Source organism: Musa acuminata, chromosome BXJ3-11 (genome assembly GCF_036884655.1).
Source record: "Musa acuminata AAA Group cultivar baxijiao chromosome BXJ3-11, Cavendish_Baxijiao_AAA, whole genome shotgun sequence".
NCBI classification, from domain to species: Eukaryota; Viridiplantae; Streptophyta; class Magnoliopsida; order Zingiberales; family Musaceae; genus Musa; species Musa acuminata.
In genome coordinates, this window is record NC_088359.1 from 4,467,278 (window position 1) to 4,485,776 (window position 18,499).

General features: G+C 40.2%; 5 protein-coding genes across 5 annotated transcripts; 3 read left to right on the top strand and 2 right to left on the bottom strand.

The window, feature by feature from the left end:
* Positions 1 to 959: 959 nt before the first annotated feature.
* Positions 960 to 5,688, top strand: LOC103970489 (uncharacterized). The gene is made up of 4 exons (XM_009384278.3): positions 960 to 1,262; positions 3,249 to 3,522; positions 4,029 to 4,262; positions 5,282 to 5,688. Exons 2-4 carry the CDS (start codon positions 3,274 to 3,276, stop codon positions 5,477 to 5,479), a joined length of 681 nt encoding a protein of 226 aa, XP_009382553.2. The 5' UTR covers positions 960 to 1,262; positions 3,249 to 3,273; the 3' UTR covers positions 5,480 to 5,688.
* Positions 5,689 to 5,850: 162 nt separating this feature from the next.
* On the bottom strand, positions 5,851 to 7,606 carry LOC135652439 (protein LATERAL BRANCHING OXIDOREDUCTASE 1-like). Its single transcript, XM_065173367.1, has 4 exons — positions 7,249 to 7,606; positions 6,926 to 7,173; positions 6,537 to 6,861; positions 5,851 to 6,465 (listed from the first exon to the last, which is right to left on the bottom strand). The coding sequence occupies exons 1-4, from the start codon at positions 7,519 to 7,521 to the stop codon at positions 6,214 to 6,216; spliced, it is 1,098 nt and encodes a 365-aa protein (XP_065029439.1). The 5' UTR covers positions 7,522 to 7,606; the 3' UTR covers positions 5,851 to 6,213.
* Positions 7,607 to 8,632: 1,026 nt separating this feature from the next.
* LOC135652818 (protein LATERAL BRANCHING OXIDOREDUCTASE 1-like) lies at positions 8,633 to 10,271 on the bottom strand. Its single transcript, XM_065174072.1, has 4 exons — positions 9,892 to 10,271; positions 9,555 to 9,802; positions 9,141 to 9,465; positions 8,633 to 9,057 (listed from the first exon to the last, which is right to left on the bottom strand). Exons 1-4 carry the CDS (start codon positions 10,159 to 10,161, stop codon positions 8,803 to 8,805), a joined length of 1,098 nt encoding a protein of 365 aa, XP_065030144.1. The 5' UTR covers positions 10,162 to 10,271; the 3' UTR covers positions 8,633 to 8,802.
* A 1,364-nt stretch (positions 10,272 to 11,635) lies between these two features.
* Positions 11,636 to 12,001, top strand: LOC135652323 (sugar transport protein MST3-like). The gene has a single exon (XM_065173165.1). The coding sequence runs from the start codon at positions 11,636 to 11,638 to the stop codon at positions 11,999 to 12,001; it is 366 nt and encodes a 121-aa protein (XP_065029237.1).
* A 573-nt stretch (positions 12,002 to 12,574) lies between these two features.
* LOC135652827 (nucleolar protein 56-like) lies at positions 12,575 to 16,940 on the top strand. Its single transcript, XM_065174099.1, has 5 exons — positions 12,575 to 12,735; positions 14,320 to 14,480; positions 16,315 to 16,376; positions 16,450 to 16,530; positions 16,593 to 16,940. Exons 1-5 carry the CDS (start codon positions 12,617 to 12,619, stop codon positions 16,647 to 16,649), a joined length of 480 nt encoding a protein of 159 aa, XP_065030171.1. The 5' UTR covers positions 12,575 to 12,616; the 3' UTR covers positions 16,650 to 16,940.
* The last annotated feature ends 1,559 nt before the right edge of the window (positions 16,941 to 18,499 follow it).

Below are 18,499 nucleotides of genomic sequence, written 5' to 3' on the forward strand. Positions count from 1 at the left end.
TCATAAAGATGGTGAAAACACACACATACACACAAGTGTTATGATAGTAAGTTTGGTATTTCACACATGAGAATAGAAATGTATGAATGTAGCTATCAAAATGAGCATTGCAAATCTTGCCAACCCAATAGCACATTTGAGATGACACTCTTGTTTTTGATGGACTGAGTTACTTATTATGCATGAGAGGAAGTCACACCATATTTGACCAATGAGATCATAAGAAATAGGCATTTCTTAATTCCTCCTTCTTGTATTCCTTTTTCAAAAATAAAAGTAACATTTACTAAGTAGAACAAAAAATTGCATGATTATTCCAAAATCTAGTTCCGAAGGTCAGCTTGCTATCCGAAAATGATTGATTTTATGGCTCGAGCATAAGTCACTAACCAATTAGCAACATTGTTTCGCTCTCTCTTATAGTTTAGCATTAAGCATGAACATAGATGACGAGTTAGTGCTATAGAATATATTTCTTGTTCATGTTATAATCGGATGCGAAAAATACTGTTTGAACATTCTAAACCTACTCTCGATTTTGTGTATTATTTTTCATGATGGAAAATCATTCAATTACTTAATTATATCATGTAGATATTAGTATTTGATTATTTATCGTATGATATATATGTTAATAAGTTAAATGTGAAGAAATAAGGAGATTTAAGATTAGCCCGGATTGAGATAAACCCGAGTTTGATGTGGTCATAATTCCTATTGATGATTGAGCTCAGAAAATAGTATATATATATATATATATATATATAATTGATGGAAGGACGGTTTTCATTCGGCCCAAACAGTGAACTTATACTCGGATCAAACCGGAAGAGGTTGGAAATAAATCTGCCAAAGAACCGAACCAAGCCGGGCCAGACAAAACAAATGGACCCATGCCGAACTATCACATTCAATAAATAACCAGCCCGGTTTAATTAGTGGGTTCATCGGCTCCGACCCGAGCGATCGAGAGGATTCCTGACTTCCTTCCCACGCCGAGCGCAACGGAAGGAGACCGCGGAGCGTCAGCCGCCCGACAGGGGAGGTTTGATCGGCTGGAGATAACGATGGGAAGGAGATTGATGGCGGTTGCTTGAGGTACGAAAGCATTGACGGCGGCAGGAAGCCCCGCCGCGCAATCTTCGTCTTCCCTGTCCGTGCAAAAGGTGGCCGGATCTCCGTGCCTGGCGCATGTGCAAGGAGGCGGTCGTTTTCTTCCGTTAGGCAGCCCTCCGGCGGTGGCTCTCCTTTCGCCGACGGAGGTACTTTCTCCTCTTTTTTCTCTATCTCTCTCTTTTCCTCCCTCCCTCCCCCTCTCTCCCTCTCGGCGGTGCCAGTACTTGTGTCTCCGTCACTCTGGCCCCTCCTCCTCCACTTCCCCCGCCCCTTCCTCCCGCCGGCTCTTTGTTGTATCAGCCGGCCGCTAACCTCCTACCTCCGCTATTTGCTTCTGCTTGGCGGAGCTGCCCCTCCGAGTTCCCTCCCTTCTCTCTGTTTCATGACTTGGACCCATCATCGAAGTGCAAAAAATCAACTTTACTATGACACATTGGCCTCTAAAGTTTTTAGCGCTTTAGGATTCAGATTGTATATCGTAGGAACAAATAATCTAACACATCTAATATAGAATGCAAAAGATCTCACTGAACTACATAATTTGACTGGAATGTGCATCCAATTTGTTGACAACTTGTTACAAAAATCCATTCTGGCTGGTCGTTAACTTTTCTTAACTATTTTTGGATATTATCAGCCATGTCTGTCTTTTTTCGACAAATATCTCAACGATTAGCATTGGCAGCAGCCTCCAGTGCATTGGCCGTATTTTTCTTTCTTAAGATATTTTTGAACTGTCATTTTTTGACAGGATCTAATTATCATCCGCTCTATCTTGTTTCTTTTACAAAAATAGACCTCTCTCTAGCCTATGTTATTCGTCGATGATATTTTCTTAGTTGATGAGAGTCTAAGTGATATTAATTATAAATTTGTGTTATGGAGGTAATCTTTAGAAATTAAAAGTTTTAAATTAAGTAGGACTAAGAATGAATATATGAGATGTAATTTTGATAATATTAGGAATAGATATAAGAATATAGTTAAATTGGATGGACAAGAAGTTCTTTTAAGTAAAAATTTTAAGTAACTTGGATCAATTATTTAATAAGATGGAGAGATTAATGAAAATATTATTCATAGAGTAAAAATAAAATGGTTAAAATGACGAGAGTCGTTCAGAATTTGTATAATCATCAAATATCTTTGAAATTAAAGAAAATTTTTTATAAGATAATTGTTAAACCGACAATGCTTTATGACTTTGAGTGTTGGACAAATAAGAAACAACATATACAAAAAAAATTATATTGCTGAGATAAAAATATTGAGATGGATGTATAGAGTTACTAGAAAAGATAGGAAAAAAATATTTTTATTTGTGAACAATTAGATATCGCCTCGATAGAAGATAAGATGAGAGAGAATTGTTTGAAATAGTATGAACAAATGTTTTGAATACCTATGAAGATGATAGTTAGAAAAGCTAAAATGATTAATGTTAGTGATATGAGGAGAGACAGAGGAAGACCTAAGAAGATTTTAATAGAAATTATAAATAAAGATTTAAATATTCTAAGCTTAACTAAACATATGATTCTTTACAAATCTCAACGGCTGCAAAAAGTTCATATAGCTGACCCCGAATAGTTGGGACTTACGGCTTTGTTGTTGTTATTGTATATCTTGTTGCTTTTTAAATACTTGTTTATTTGCAAATAGCACAAAGTCATATTCGGTTCATTCATTGCATAGTAAAAAAGATCAAGGTCAAAAATCTCGTATCGGACAACCATACCCGATTGGTTTCGATAGGAAATTGCAGAAACTAAAAGTATTACAGTCTGTTGCATAAGTCTTTGTATTATAGTATAAAGGCATGCTTTTGGCTTAGCTGCCTCAGCGATAATTAACATAAGGGAATTCAATGTTTGGTATTTGGCATTGTTATTGGGAGGTTCTTTATTGCAACTCATGTATATTAAATGTTGTTTGTTACTATTTTGCTTTATATCTTTTAACAGGCTTTTATTCTAAGCTGACTGTCATAGATTTTAGCAAATTTTTATGGGTTTACAGTGTTTTACACTTGAAGCCGTTGCCCTTTTACATCAAAGCATCTGTCTAGTTGATGTAAGTTGTCATTATGTTACTGTCAGTAACTATGCATGCCACTTTTGTTAATTTTACAGATCTTGCTTTGTTACCTGGATAAGGATGAATTCTGTTCAATCAATTTCCTTGTCTAATAGAGGTTTCCTTATTGGGCCCACTGTGACAAATGCAAGAAACTCTTCTTTATCTTGGGCCTCATACTCAAATTCTACATGCTTATATGCTGTTCCATCCATTGAGTTCTCTCAATGCAAGGTGTGTCCAAGATTAGTTCATAGTGCACGAAAGAGTGAAAGATGTGCTCCAGTTTATGCATCTGGGAAAAGGGGTAACTCCAAGAGTGAAAATGAGGTACATCTTTTTATGGTTGCTTTCTCATTTTTCGTACTGAAGTTATAAGCATGTGCTGGCCTTTGGTGGTAAGCTATGTGCCTTATGCCACGCTGGCCATGCTGCATGGCCTCTGCCTGGGCCAGATGTGACAATGTTAGATTTAAGCATGGCATTTAGCACTGTTGTGCTTGGCCCAGCATGACATGTAACAGTTGGAGCTGCAACTCGGTGCTTATAATATGGATAGTGGAAGAAGCATTCTTTTTTTTTTTTAATTTTCTAGTCAACCAGTGATCATAATTATATTTCATTTTGTCACCATGTGCATAACATGCAGACAATCAATGAGCTCAGAAGTTTTTGTTTGCAGACCATGTTAAAATCTCTGCATTCTGAAACTGTTGTGTCAGTAGAAACTACCATTGTATGCTACACAATCAGCTGTGAGTTTTAGTTTGGATATATGTTCTCTTTGTTTTTTGGCTAAATTTTGGCATTTTGTAAATGTTTCTGAATCTGAGCAGCCTTTTTCATGGGTATCACTGAAGAAAGCTATTGGAGGCTTTGGAAGAGAGCTAACAGTGCAGGATATGTTGAGAGAGCAAGCACGGCAAAGACAATTTGATGGAAATGGAGGTGATGGAATATCTCGTGGGGGTGGTGGCGATGGTTCTGGTGGTCCAGAAGATGAAGGTTTTGCAGGACAATTTGATGAATTCCTGCAAGTGATTATGGCAGTTGTTGGTGCGGCACTTTTGGTAAGCTTTTCTTCTTGTCTTCATTTCTGCAAATTTCTGACTAATTACCCATTGTTTTTTCTCTATATCTTACATCATTGGGCTAATTATGTACCTTACAATTTGTCGAATTTTGAAAGTTTGAGCATATTGTTGGTCTTTGTTAGGATTTAACAACAAACAGAGAACACAGGTAAAAAGCCTCCATTACAGTCTTAATATATGTTCTTTAATGCATGTTGTTTCTCTACCTGCCTTCTCAATTTCTGACAAGTTCCAATGTGTTCTTTGGATTTAGTATATGGAAAGAATTTTTTTTTCTTGTTTATGCCCAACTGTTATCCCATTCTTTTGATTGTTAAGCAATAGACTCAATTTGGTAATTTGATTAAAGAATATGCCTCTATCAGAGCCTGAACATATCCATGGTTTGGTGGCTTTATTAATCACTGATCCTAAGAAACATATCCATGGTTATTAGACAATGATAATCAAGTGTAGCACCTGATAAATAAATTTTAGTCAAATGGAGGCTTGTTTCTTGGGATGAGTGATTAAAATATGCTCCCCTGATAAATAACTTTCAGTCAAGTGTGATTAAATAGATTTCAGTCAAATGAGTGATTAAATAAATTTCAGTGAAGTGTAGCACCTGATAAATATCCCAAGAATATGCCCCCCTCCCACCCCCCTTCTTTCCTCTTGCTTTTGATTTGATTGGACCTGCCCCAAGATAAGTTGATTCAAGACTCTGCCTGCACTTTATGAAAATCCTAGTGCATGCTATCTTTTAACCGAAATCAACAGTTTTTGCAGAAAATTAAATGAATTTACCCCCACCAAAAAGAATAGCCATTCATGTTAAACTTGAAATGGATTATTTTTCCTCTAGATCGCAAGGTGTATATTTCTATACCATCAAAATAATTTTGAGGCTCCTAAATATCAAGACCATTGATTTCTGCATTCATGCTTGGATGTCCTTCTTTATAACTCAGTCTAGGAACAAATCCACTGATAATTTTTGTTTGGTATTGCAGTATACCTTAATGATTGGTGGTGAGGAATTGACTCGTCTCACCAGAGACTATATCAAGTATCTTTTTGGGGCTAAGCCCAGCGTTCGCTTGACACGTTCCATGGAGAAATGGTGCAAGTTCTATAAAAGAATTGCTCGGAAGGGGATAGTAAAAGAGGATTGGTTGGAACGGAAAATCGTTGCCACACCCACATTGTGACATAAGCCTAGATAGCTGGCTTATCGGGTGGCGACATACTTCGAGAGCTACAGGAAACAAAATCGTTAAATCTATTCTGTCTGTTTATGACCTCTCTGAGGGTTGCCGGTGTAACCAAGAAACTAGTATTCTTATTTATTCAAATACTCATGTTCTTCGGATTCCTTCCCGGTCTTTGTTGAAATGAAATGGCCAAAAGGGTTTTCTCACAGTTTGTAAGGCTATAGGAAGCACAGTAATCCTTCTTTTTATCAACTGTATGATGTATGAGTTTGTTTTATATTTGCATAACATAAGTAAACTGCTGCTCTTGTTTTTGTGAGCATAATTAACAGGCAACTTGGGCTTATAACATGTTGCGGCATGTAGAAGGTTCTCTATAGTATATATGCTTGCTTTGCTTGTAGCATGTAAAATGATCAGCTATGTCAGGGATGTGGATGATACATGCAGATGAGTCACCCTACTTTCTACATATTAACATATGAATTTGGTGAAGTGGGATGTGAACCATGGAATGCTGCAGAAAGGGAAATGATGGTGGTGTGTTTGATACATTATGATGCAGTTGGTGTCACATTAATCCAATTTCTACACCCCCCATATATACACTGCATGTATACGATGTGACACCATGCTCGACGAGTAAGAACTCGTCTAATACAAATCATGCATAAGCATATACAAACTTGTGGAGGGGAATGCGATTAATTTGGAGATGATGACCTTCTTGCTCAGAGACTAGTCTGAATCTTGGCAAATTCCAACCTCTTCTTCCCTTCCAGCTTGTTGGTGATGTAGTGGCGACTGTACTCGCCATGATTGTATCTCCTATACAAGCATGCCTTGTCATTCACCAGTTCAGGAACGGGACCCAATTCGATCTCGTAGCTGGGAGCGTAGAATGTGACCATGGAGAGCCTGTCGCTCTCCCGGTTGGTCACCGCTCGGTGTTCCACGCTCTTGTACTTGCCGTTCGTGAGCACCTGCATGTCTCGTCACGTCAGTGATCGCCCGCGCTGGATCGAACGCATAGGGCTTCCCACGGAGCTCTTACCTCGAGCGTGTCGCCGACGTTGACCACGAGGGCGTTGGCTATGGGATGGACGGGAAGCCAGGCGCCGTCTTTGAGGATCTGCAGGCCGACGGATGCTGTGTCTTGCTGCAGGACGGTGAGGGCGCTGCCGTCGGAGTGCGGGGTCAGCCCCAGAACGAGGTCCGGCCTCGAACATGGCGGGTAGTAGTTCATCCTCACAGCTTGCACGGCCTCCCCAAACATCTCGTTGAAGAAGCTGCGGCGGAGGCCGAGGCTCTCGGCGATGAAGCCGAGCAGTGTCTCACATAGTAGTCTTATGCTGTTGGAGTACTTCTCCAGTGTCTCGCTGTAGCAGTAATACAGGTATAAATCGTGGCCATGGCGATAGATACACGGCGGCGATGTGTTACCTGAAGGAAGGTGGATTCGAGGGCCATAGTTCAGGCTTTCTCATGAAGGCAGGCGCGAGGCCCAGCGCAAACATGTTGCACCAGTCCAGCTTCTGCTCCTCCGAGAAGACGAAGGCGTGGCCGTAACCCTGAATCCCACCGGGTGGCATCGGGTACTTCTCCTTCTCCTCCAAAGGCAGCATGAAGAACTCCTTGGCCAGCTTCTCCATCTTCTCTAGCAGCTCATGCTCCACTCCATGGTTGATTACCTGCATGTGTCATCGCCTCAGTGCTGCTTCGGCTTCTGGGGAACCAGAAGAGAGATGAAGAAGCGCAGTACGCACCTGGAAGAAGCCCCACCCTTCGCAGGCAGCAGCGAGCTTTGCCATCTCCGATTCACGCTCTGGTGTTTTGCTGCTGCAGCTGCCCAGCCTCGATAAGTCGATCACGGGGACGTCCATGGAAGGGAGGCCGGGTGAGAGAGCAGGAGAAGGCCTCTCGTTGCCATCTCGCACGTAGCGCGCAGGGATCACCATCGGATGAGAGCGCCGTAGCTCTTGAACGTCCTCGACGCGGCCTTCGATCACTGCAGTGCCGGAATTCTCCTTCGTTGCCATTGCGTTGCGATCAGTAAGTGTTCTTCTCCTCGTTTGCAGGGAACGCTACATACAAATAAGAACATAAAGCTATAAGAGAAGACAAATTGGCATCTCCTTTTACAAAACAGATCAACCAAAGCATCTTCGCGTTACAAATTAGCAGAGACAGCCCGGTCTAATATCCTAATCTAATACATAATTAATGACTAGTTTAAGCGCAGCATTACGGAGTCCATGTCATCCATTCTCTCCTTTGATGCCTTCTTGATTCCAACATGAAACCCAACAACTACTCTCTCTCTGTGCCAATTCCTTGTCGTATCTTCCCATAAATTATTTACATGTATTAAAGACTAATAGATAAAATGTTGAACTGTAATGACAGTGCAAACACATACATAATTACTTTGGCCTCCAACATCATGGATACATTATTTTTCCTGATGCAGTATGCATTACACTAAGTACACATCATCATGGAGCCTAATTGAACAATGAATCCTGCATTTGAAGTACATCTCAGTCAACAAATAGTACTTCCTGCTATATACGTAAACAGTCACTATGAGATGGAGACTTGCACTGAGATGATTGCCACAAACTTGAACACATTGTCGAACTGTGAAGGTCAAAACTACAGCAGAGATGATAGTTTCCTACCCATTAGCATGCAACGAAGGACAATCTCTCTCTGTCTAACAGGGAGATTATGCATTTGAGCTGATCTACCAGAATTTGAGCTGGCCATCTTAGATTATGCATTTTGATGCCGACAAACTTATCTAGCTTAATTTAAAGAAGAAGAAGAAGAAGAAGAAGAAGAAGAAGAAGAAGAAGAAGAATCATTGTGTCTGTCATCAAAGTCAATCAACATGTTCCCAACCTATTGCTTTTGCACACGCACAGTGGAGTATCTGGTACCAAGCTGCGCCAGATTCCCAACTCCACATGCCACTGAGAAAAAGCTCCTCCATGATCGATTGGACAAAGCTTATCTGCCAGTCATTCTTCGCCAACTCTCTTCTTTTTCAAGTGGTCATTGGTGTTGGTGCTGCCATTAGATGTCAAACCCATAATTGCCAGCATCTTTCTTTTCAAGACCACGAATGACAAGCTACAGGAAAGTGCGTTCAAAAGTCAAGATGGGTGGCTTTATATTCACCTTAATATGATCACACATCCCATTACACACTTCGTGTAAATATCTTTAACACAACATGCTTGGCTAATCATTCTGCTTATACATGTCGACATAGTAGGGGAATGTACTTGGAGAAGTCTAGAGTTTGGCTTTCTTGCTCAGTAGCTTGTCTGAATCTTGGCAAATTCCAGGGTCTTCTTGCCCTGCAGCTTGTTGGTGACGTAGTGGCGACTGTACTCGCCATGATTGAATCGCCTGTACCTGCATGGCTGCTGGTCATTGACGAGCTCAGGAACAGGGCCCAACTCGACGTCGTAGCTCGGAGCATAGAAGGTGACCACCGAGAGCCTGTCGGTCTCTTTGTTGGTGATGGCTCTGTGCTCCACGCTCCTGTACCTGCCATTCGTCAGGACCTGCGTGCATGTGGCGTCGATCAGCAAAGGATTGGTGGTAGATTAAGATGGAGAAGAAAACTAGGGTGGCTGATGGCGCCGACCTCGATCGTGTCACCGATGTTGATGACGAGAGCATCGGCGATGGGGTGGACGGGCACCCAGGCGTTGTCTTTGAGAATTTGCAGGCCGACGGATGCCGTGTCTTGCTGCAGCACGGTCAGGGCGCTGCCATCGGAGTGAGGGCTGAGCCCCAGAACGAGGTCTGGCCTCGAGCATGGAGGGTAGTAGTTCATCCTTACGGCCTGCACCGCCACGCCGAACATCTCGTCGAAGTAGTTTGGGCTCAATCCAAGGCTCCTCGATATGAACATGAGCAAAATCTGGCAGAGCCTTCGTATGCTTTTCGAGTACTTCTCCAATGTGTAGCTGTGATCGCATATACATGTTAGAAGCTGACGGAAATGCGAGGGGAAGACTTGTTCTTCTCTGTTGCGGTGACGGCAAGATGGAAGTACCTTAAATTAGCTGGGTTTGTAGGCCAGAGATGAGGCTTTCTAATGAAGGCAGGCTCCACACCAAGTGCAAGCATGTTGCACCAGTCCAGCTTCTGATCCTCCGAGAAGACGAAGGCATGGCCGTACCCCTGAATCGTGCCTGGCGCCATTGGATACTTCTCCTTCTCCTCCAAAGGTAGCATGAAGAACTCCTTCGCCACCCTCTCCATGGTCTCCAGCAACTCTTTCTCTATCCCATGGTTGATCACCTGCCATCGCATGGTTGATGCTGCATCGATCAGTGTTCCGACCATTATAATAAGTGCTGAAGAAGTTGGTGGATGAGCCATTAAGCTACCTGGAAGAAGCCCCACTCCTCGCAGGCAGCGGTGAGCTTTGCCATCTCTTCCTGGCTCTGTCTTTTGGTGCCGCAGACCAGCTTCGATAAGTCGATGACAGGGACACTCAGAGAGGAGGGGAGGATAGTCGACAGAGCCGGCCGCTCGTTCGTGTCCCGCACGTACCTCTCGGGGACGGCCGTCGGCCGAGCTCGCCGCAGCTCCTGGATGTCTTCGACCTCTCCGATCGTGATCTCAGAACTCGTGCTAGAGCACAACACCGGAGCCATAGAGGTCGCAAGAGTGTATACCAACTGCTACTCTGCTGCAATTAGCTCGTGTTGTGCTTCTGCCTCGGCAGAGCATGGCCATATATAGAGCCCATCGGCTCTCCCACGGCCGTCCGTTGGTTCTCGACGCACTTTGCCCGCTGCCACTAAGCCATTTCCTCGAGCAACCGAAGACCGGGACCTCCCACCGAAGGAACAAATGGGCACATCATGGAATCAGAGGTGGTGATGGAAAGTGGGGTGGGCAAAGACGAGAGAATCTGAATTGGAGGGACAATGGGATCTCCGCATGGCCACCACAGCTCAACAAAGAATCCGCGCAGCATCTCCCCCTCCAACTTTGACAACAGCTGTTTCCTGTGTCCCAACCAGAGTTCGTGGCAGTGCGACCTCATTGGCGATTGATCTAAGCGGAGAATCTGAGAACCTTCGGCATCCATTCCCTCATGAACTCTTGTCTCTGCTAAAGCTCATACACTTGTCCTCTGAATGGACATGTGGAGGGGGGTTTGCCGGTCATAAAGCATGGCAAAGGGAGGTGTAATTATGACAGAGTTGAATTGGGTGGACCGTTCTTTACCTGAGTCCCTCGCCACCGTCCGCTCTCTTCTTCCTCCATGTGCCATTGGAAGCCAGGGACCAGAAGAGAGGGGATGACACAGCAGTAAGAATCAACTACAAAATTCTCTGCAAGCCCAAGCAATCCAACACAGCAACAAGATTTAGCAACAGGCAAAAGCATAACAGTTTACATAGCATCATAAGATCTTATAAGGAAATTAATACTGCTATTATATGCATTTCAAAAGGAACTGCAAATTCTCAGTGCATGGCTATCATGTTGGCCATGGAATACTGGCTGCTGTCCAATCCAACATGCAGAGGGAAGCAGCATACAATCATTGCCCATAAAATTTGATGGCACTGTAGCTACTGCGGTTCCAACCTAACCAAACCGATCAAGTTCGATTCGATTCGACCCTTAACGTTTTCATTCGAACTCGTTTGAACACACCTTATTCAACAATTTCATGTGCTATTGGTGTGAAAAAGTATGATTACTCAAATAAATCTACGTTTTCTGTGGTTTTTGCTACATGTAGCAATATATAAAATGGGCGTCTCTTAGTCTGTCAGTTTATCTAATTAATTAGCAACAAAAGAAAAGAAAATTGGCAAAACATAATTAGCTTTCTTTAAAGATACGTTTACCATATAAAGCAGAGGAGCCTAAAATGACAAAACATTATTCCGTGGAATGCTCAATATCGGCTCCCAACTCATGATCATCATCGGCATCGTCGCCGCCAACCTCATCGGGGGTGGCGAGTCAGCTTGGCCCTCGCCGCTGTGCCGGCCGCCATCATCACCTTTGGCTCGTAACTCCCTTATCGAGCGTGGGCACGACGAGACGGCCAAGGCAATGCTCCGAAGGATCCGTGGCACCGATGACGTCGACGAGTAGTACGAGGACATGGTTGCGGCCAGCGAGGAGTCGAAGACGATCGAGCACCCTTGGAGCAACGTAATGCAGAGGAAGTATAGGGCTCAGCTCACCATGGCTGTCCTCATCCCCTTCTTCCAGCAACTCACTGGCATTAACGTCATCATGTTCTATGCCCCGGTGTCGTTCGAGACCATCGGCTTCGGCGATAATGTCTCCCTCCCTCATGTCCGCTGTGATCAGTGGCCTCGTCAATGTCTTCGCCACCTTTTTGTCTCCATCGCGACCGTGGATAAGTCGGGAAGGCGCCGACTCTTTCTGCAGGCCGGTGCACGAATGTTCATTAGTCAGCTATCAAAGCTGACGACCACACAAATATTGCTGAGTGCACAGTAATAACATATGGAAGAAGATCCATAAATCTTTTAACTGCCATTGCTCTGTTCTTATCTGCTGCGCTTAAGTGAGCCATCTTTCTTGTTGTAGTTGATTGTAGTTTATATATATATATATATATATATATATATATATATATATATAATCTTATTTAGCTTCCATAGTACTTTTGTAACTTCAATTCTTATCATTATACTTTCAAAATTATTATATATTTTTTTTATTCAACCTTAGCAGGAGTCTTATGCGTGGACTTGAAATGATTTCTTTTTGATAGACGATAATTTATATAATATGTATATTTAAAAAAATAAAAAATAATTTTTATTATATTATATGGAGTAGAACATGAGATCTTTCACTTGTACAATATTACACCAAATGTCTCAATAAATATTTAAATTTATGGAATATCTGAATGTTTTTATTTTTGCAATGTAATATCCGACTGTTAATCTGCCTATTTTGGCATCTTCCGCATTCGTAATTACAAGCGGATTCGGATATGCTTTTCCCGCATCCGATCCGTTTCCGGCCCTATTAAATTATAACAGACGAAGCGGAGGTAATTTAACTCGTTGAGTCGAGGGAAATTGGGGATTTTGGAGCGCAGCAATGGTGGAAGCAGAGGAGACTCTCCAGTCTCTCGCCGAAGACGAGCGTCGCGCGCTTCGCGCGAGCAAATTTGCGCCGCTACCCTTACCGCCGTCGTCTTCCTCACGATCCCAGCCCAGGTCGTTCCCCCTTCTTTGACCTCCTCCTGCTTTTATTAGGATTAGGGTTTTCGTATTCTTCTTCTTCTACTACTTGACTTGGTTTTTGTGACTATTGAGTCCTATTGGGTTGTAATGCATTATACACAAAAAAAAAAAAAACTGGCCAGTCATCTCCGTAGCTCTTGACAGTTATAGGTTTCCTGCTTGGCCTGATGTCATGGGGAAGGTAAAGAGCGAACCTTGTGAAGATTTTAGAATATTTACATGGGAAAATAACAATGTTGATTCTAGTTTTCATGCTCTCAAGAGCTTGAACGATGTGTGCGAGGGTTCGTCTTATCATCTTCATGTTCTGTAGGGTTTGAAGTATCTTCTCATGTAATTTAAAAGACGTGTATTTCAAGATGTTGGATACTAATCAGATGCTTTTGTCTCTTAATCATGTAAGGGGTGGTGGGACTTCCCAAAAGCAACGGTTAGGTTTCTTTTAAAACCTAATGAATCTATGCCACTTTAAGTGCAATTTTGTTACCTTTGTAGGTTGTCTCATCTGACTTATCGCTGAAGTAACACCCAAATACAAAAATCTATCACGAGATAAGTCCATTAGAGAAACAAACGAAAGTTAGCATGCAAATTGTGCCTGTAAGAAATTGAAATAAGAAAGTGCGACAAATTTAAGCTACATTTAGGATCCTCATGGATGCTGCTTTTACTAGTTGAAGTAACACTTGAATACAGAAACCTTTTCTAAGATAACCCCAGTGGAGAAACAAATAAAAATTGTCATGGAAGTTGCATCTGAAATGAGGAAATGAAGAAAGTGTGACAGAGGCTTCAAGAATAATAAAAGAAAATTGAAAAGAATTTAGAAATTGACTAAAGATATGAATCGAGACTCAGAAGAATCTGACAGAAAGATAATTTAATGATTTGATAAACACAAGGATGTTAAGGCTAAGGAGCTTCCCTTTATCATACTAAATATATGAATTTTTTTTTCATACTGTTCTTTTGATTTTTAGTATATGTTCTCTTGGTGCTTGCCTAGCAATGTAGGTTACAAAGGTTTTATAATAGAACAGCTCAACAACTTTTAGTCGTTGGACGTAACCAGTGGCCATGGTTTTTTACTGATCACATGTATAAACAGATTAGTAGTCAAATAAGTTGTTAGGTGCTTGAGTTGCATGGAAACAAAATTCCTGCAAGTGCTTGTGATCTCTTTTATATTCATACAACTTCCTTTTTTTGCATTTGCAATCTCTTTTTTTTTTTGACATTTTTTAGTGGTTTGATATAACTGACGTTTTTTAGTGGTTGGATATAACTAGTGATACCAGGGTTTTGTAATTATCACAGATATACACGTAGCAGACTAATAGCCAAACAAATTGTTGGGTGCCTGAGTTGTATGGAAACAAAATTCCTGCAAGAGCTTGCGGCTATTTGACAATTAATTACTATGCATATGTGACATACAAATTTAATTGGGTGTGACCTATAATGTTTTCTGTGATCTCCTGTTGTTGAGTAGCTAATATTTCTTAGAGAGACCTTATGAGTTTGCTTGTTATATGCTGATACTGTTTTTATACATAGATTGGCTCACCCAAGTGGACCTATGACAACTAATAAGGCTGCCGCCTTAGCAAAGTTTCTTGAGAGAAAGCTTCAACATCCTGATGGACTTAACTCTTTGGATCCTAATCTTGTTGAACTAGCTGTAAAAAATGCAAAAGAAACAGTGGTTGCTAGTAAAGGTAAAACTTCAATTCCAGCAATTTTGTGAGGTTCATATCATATATAAGTTCTTATGGAGTTCCTTATAGTCTTCTTTTCAAGAAGACTTTACTGGTTCTTAACTTTATGATACATTATGCTTGCAATCTATTGTCATTTTCTTCCTTTCTTCCTCCATTTTTTAATAAGATTAACCCAAATATCATACAATTTCAACTTCAGCATGCTTGTACGTAATGTTCATGTGAAGGCTATTGGAATGCCGTTTGATGGAGATTTTGAGTGCTGAACTATATTGATTCTCTTAGTCATTTCACCATCTTTCTCTAATATTGGATTTGTAAAATCTTCACTGCAATGCAATGTACTTTTTAGTCTCATCCAAATAATACTAATCCCATTGTTTGATCGTTAACTTGGCTGGTGCTCTCACTTGTTGTCCTCCTTTCCTCTCTCCTCCAAGCATCCTCTCAAACCCTTGATCGCCACTTTGCCAACAAAAAAAGTAGTAGGACTAAGCCGACCCTCAGGTACCTCAGCACTTCAGTGGTCGAGTGCTTTGTCACATCTTCACACTTGGAGAAGAGTATTCTTAAAATATCTTTAAATTCGATAAATCTATTTTTAATTTTTGAAATAGTTATATTGACCCTCTAAATTTCTACGTAGAGGTAAGGTTGTATACATTGATTCTCCCTAAACATCGCATTGATAGGAGTCTCCCTTAACAGGGTACACCTTTTTTAAGTTTTTAAAATAGCTAAAATTCCTTCTAAAATATTGAAAGTACTATAAAATAAAAATTATAATTATTTTAGCTAGTATATACATTTTTATATTTATATTTTAAATATTTATATTCATGCTTGTGTCCCATTTTTGTATGTTGATTTTGAGATTTTTTTTTTTGTGGTGCCATTGTTTCTTAAGATGAAGCATCAAAGATGTGGTATTTTGTCCTCCTTTTCCAAGCCAGACAACAAAGTTTGCAGTCTCCCCTAATCCAGTAGGAATCCACCACTATTTGAGAAGTCAACAGCAAAAACAACAGTTATTTTTTAGCTCATCTAAAGAGAATTTATACAGACATCTCTTAAATATCTTAAGACTTCTCAGAAGTTTATTGTAGAAACAATCTGCCCAAATACTGTATGCTCACTGTCGTATGCTGCTGTTCATGCTACAGCATATAAACTTTAACCATTTGTGTTGTGACTAGGACTCCGTCACTAAAGAAAGAACTCAATCTTTTCTAAAACTAAACATTAAACGCACTAAAAACAGTTAAAAACAGACTCATATAGACCTATTTTTATAATATATTGAGAATATAGATGTGTTAATTGCCATGTTCATGTCAAGTATTGTCCTATCTGAATAAGTTAGATTTGTTCTAATATCCCACATCCTATGTCTGCTAGTGGCAACACTAGGAACCGGTTAAAGCTCATTACTTAGTTGTCAGTCTGATGGTATCACTTGATTGAGTTCGTTCCTTGCAAAGATGGCTATCCTAGAGGGACTTTCTTGAAGTCACAAAAGACTAGGTTGTTTGGTACTTATGCCTGGTTGAGTTTCAGTTTATGCTCATGTGACAGATCCACTCCTCAAAGATCCATATATTGTCATCTATGAGATATGAATTACAAGACAAATGGTTAAGTTTGTCTATATAGGCAGCTTTTATTCTTACAAGATAAATTTTGTTGTTATTATGACTGAAATCATAAATATTTTACCAATATACTTTGCTAGAGTGCCAGCATTGCTTTAGCTTTCTTGTTTAGGCTGCTTCTTTTGTCTTTTAATCATGCAGCTGACAGCCATGATCTTTATTCCCTTCTGATAATTTAGGGATGTCTTCAACTTTGGGAAGTAAAATACGGCATGTTGCTTCTTTTGAGGACTCCGTTGAGGTAGAACTCTTGAGATTTTTTGTTCATTGTTGGTAGTGCACTGTGTAATATACTATGGATGCATAAACTGCAGAATTTGGAAGAAGACGATGATAAAGAAGAAGAGAAACAGCAAAAGAAAAGGAAGAAGAACAAGAAGAAGAAGAAGACAAAGGTAATGTAATTTTTTGCTTTCCTTTTCCTATCAATCCTTGTTTATGCTCCTTTCGGTTACAGGCCACGCAAAGCTCAAAAGCGCATAAGACTGCAAAACGGAAGAAGCCCAAATTGTGATATTTGATAGAACTTTGTCTTAGTCGAGATTTAGCAGCTGGATTTAGAAACGCTATTATCGTCATTTTCTCGGGTCAAACAATGAGAGGCAAATCCTTCAGTTTCGTCATTTGGGAGCTTGTTTTTGTTGTAACATATTTCATGGTTCTCTTCTTTGTCTTATTTGAGGGATAGCAACTGGATTTTGGAAGGCTATTCTCATCATGATATCTAGTCCAAAAAATGAGACTAAGATTGTTTAGTGCCGAGTCCTCAAAAACAAAAGAAATGCACATTGATTTGTTTTAGATATTTTCACCCATGTAACTTTAAGGGGCAAAGCCCATGTATTTCTCTTTGTAATCAATATAAATTGTTAAAAAGTATTTTTTTTAAAATACTTAATTTGTTCCTTATACTAATCATTATGTGGAGTTTAGGTCATTTATCATTTATATTTCAACACGAAGAAAAGCTCAAAGAATGTTTCAATGAGGTATCATCAATCATTCAGTTTTTCTAATAAATATGTTGTATTTTTAATATCTTCACACTACCAGTTATAAGATCAATTATCTCAATCATGTGGACAGGTATATAATACATTTGTATGTTTGGTTATCTCGATATCCCTCTTGAGTAATCTATAATCGGAATTATTTAGGATCTGTGTTTAAAGACGAATCAGTTTTATTATTGTGATCTCATTATGATCTGATTTTCATTACAAAGATTTATGAATATCATAATATATATAAAATAATAATAATAATATAAAATAAAAATATTATAATAATAATATAAAAAAGAGTGCATGTTATGTCATACGTGTTATCACCCACATGATTGACTTGTAGGACATGTATAACTAGTGCGATAGACTCAAAAAGTGTCGAATAAAAGATTTGAAAAACGTTAAAATCCGTCATGGCAAAGACACATAGCCAGATGTGCAAAGGTAAAAACAACCTGACTTACGTGAAAAAAAAAATTGCTACGACAGAGACATAAGACAAAATGTGCCAAATACGCATGAGTTAGAAGAACCTAACCAGCATAAAGAGAAATCCGTTATGGTGGACGTGTGTCGAGAAAACCGTACCCGCATAAAGAATCCAATATAGTGGAAGCACAAGATCAAATGTGCTTGAGACGCATGAGTTAGGAAAACCCGACTCATGTAAAGAGAAACCATCATGATAGAGACACAAGGCCAAATGTGCTCGACGCACATGAGTTGAAAAACCAACTCACCTAAAGGGAAATTTGATATGACAAAAACATAAGATAAAATATGCCTGAGACGCATGGGTTGGAAAAATCCAACATGCGTGAAGAGAAAATTTATTATGATTGAAGCATAAGACAAAATGTGCATGAGATGAGTGAGTCGAGAAAACTAGACCCACATGAAGAATCTATTATAATAGAGGTAGAAGATAAAATGTATTTGAGATACGTGAGTTGAGAAAACCCAACCCACATGAAGATAAATCCACCACAGTAGAGATATAAAGCAAAATATGCTCGAGGTACATAAGTCAAAAAAACTCGACCTCGTGTCCAATGAACTAAATACCGTGCTTCAAGCCTCTTTTGTAAGATCCCTGAAATACACTTTGGAAGGGATAAATAATCGAGAATAAATTATCGATTAATTATCATCCGATATGTAACTGGCACGTGGAGTCCAAATCATAAAAGTCCAAAGAATATTCGGGGAGCATGGAATAGTCTAAGAAATCTTCTACCCCTAGCGATTAGGTATAAATATACTCTTAACACATTGGACTTACCTTTTTCTACCATCATTAAACACGCCGGACCGGTTGAAGACATGTCGCCGGCATCAAAATGCGAGGCGTCGAAAG

What these genes read in the sequence shown, in the direction of transcription:
- LOC135652323 (XM_065173165.1), top strand. Translation starts at nt 11,636, where the DNA reads ATGGTTGCGGCCAGCGAGGAGTCGAAGACGATCGAGCACCCTTGGAGC.
- LOC103970489 (XM_009384278.3), top strand. Translation starts at nt 3,274, where the DNA reads ATGAATTCTGTTCAATCAATTTCCTTGTCTAATAGAGGTTTCCTTATT. An exon ending in ACTCCAAGAGTGAAAATGAG is followed by an intron (nt 3,523 to 4,028) that starts GTACATCTTTTT and finishes GAATCTGAGCAG; the next exon opens with CCTTTTTCATGGGTATCACT. An exon ending in TTGTTGGTGCGGCACTTTTG is followed by an intron (nt 4,263 to 5,281) that starts GTAAGCTTTTCT and finishes TTGGTATTGCAG; the next exon opens with TATACCTTAATGATTGGTGG.
- LOC135652439 (XM_065173367.1), bottom strand. Translation starts at nt 7,521, where the DNA reads ATGGCAACGAAGGAGAATTCCGGCACTGCAGTGATCGAAGGCCGCGTC. An exon ending in TCGAATCCACCTTCCTTCAG is followed by an intron (nt 6,862 to 6,925) that starts GTAACACATCGC and finishes TTACTGCTACAG; the next exon opens with CGAGACACTGGAGAAGTACT. An exon ending in ACGTCGGCGACACGCTCGAG is followed by an intron (nt 6,466 to 6,536) that starts GTAAGAGCTCCG and finishes CGAGACATGCAG; the next exon opens with GTGCTCACGAACGGCAAGTA.
- LOC135652818 (XM_065174072.1), bottom strand. Translation starts at nt 10,161, where the DNA reads ATGGCTCCGGTGTTGTGCTCTAGCACGAGTTCTGAGATCACGATCGGA. An exon ending in ACAAACCCAGCTAATTTAAG is followed by an intron (nt 9,466 to 9,554) that starts GTACTTCCATCT and finishes ATGCGATCACAG; the next exon opens with CTACACATTGGAGAAGTACT. An exon ending in ACATCGGTGACACGATCGAG is followed by an intron (nt 9,058 to 9,140) that starts GTCGGCGCCATC and finishes ACATGCACGCAG; the next exon opens with GTCCTGACGAATGGCAGGTA.
- LOC135652827 (XM_065174099.1), top strand. Translation starts at nt 12,617, where the DNA reads ATGGTGGAAGCAGAGGAGACTCTCCAGTCTCTCGCCGAAGACGAGCGT. An exon ending in TCCTCACGATCCCAGCCCAG is followed by an intron (nt 12,736 to 14,319) that starts GTCGTTCCCCCT and finishes TTTTATACATAG; the next exon opens with ATTGGCTCACCCAAGTGGAC. An exon ending in CTTTTGAGGACTCCGTTGAG is followed by an intron (nt 16,377 to 16,449) that starts GTAGAACTCTTG and finishes CATAAACTGCAG; the next exon opens with AATTTGGAAGAAGACGATGA.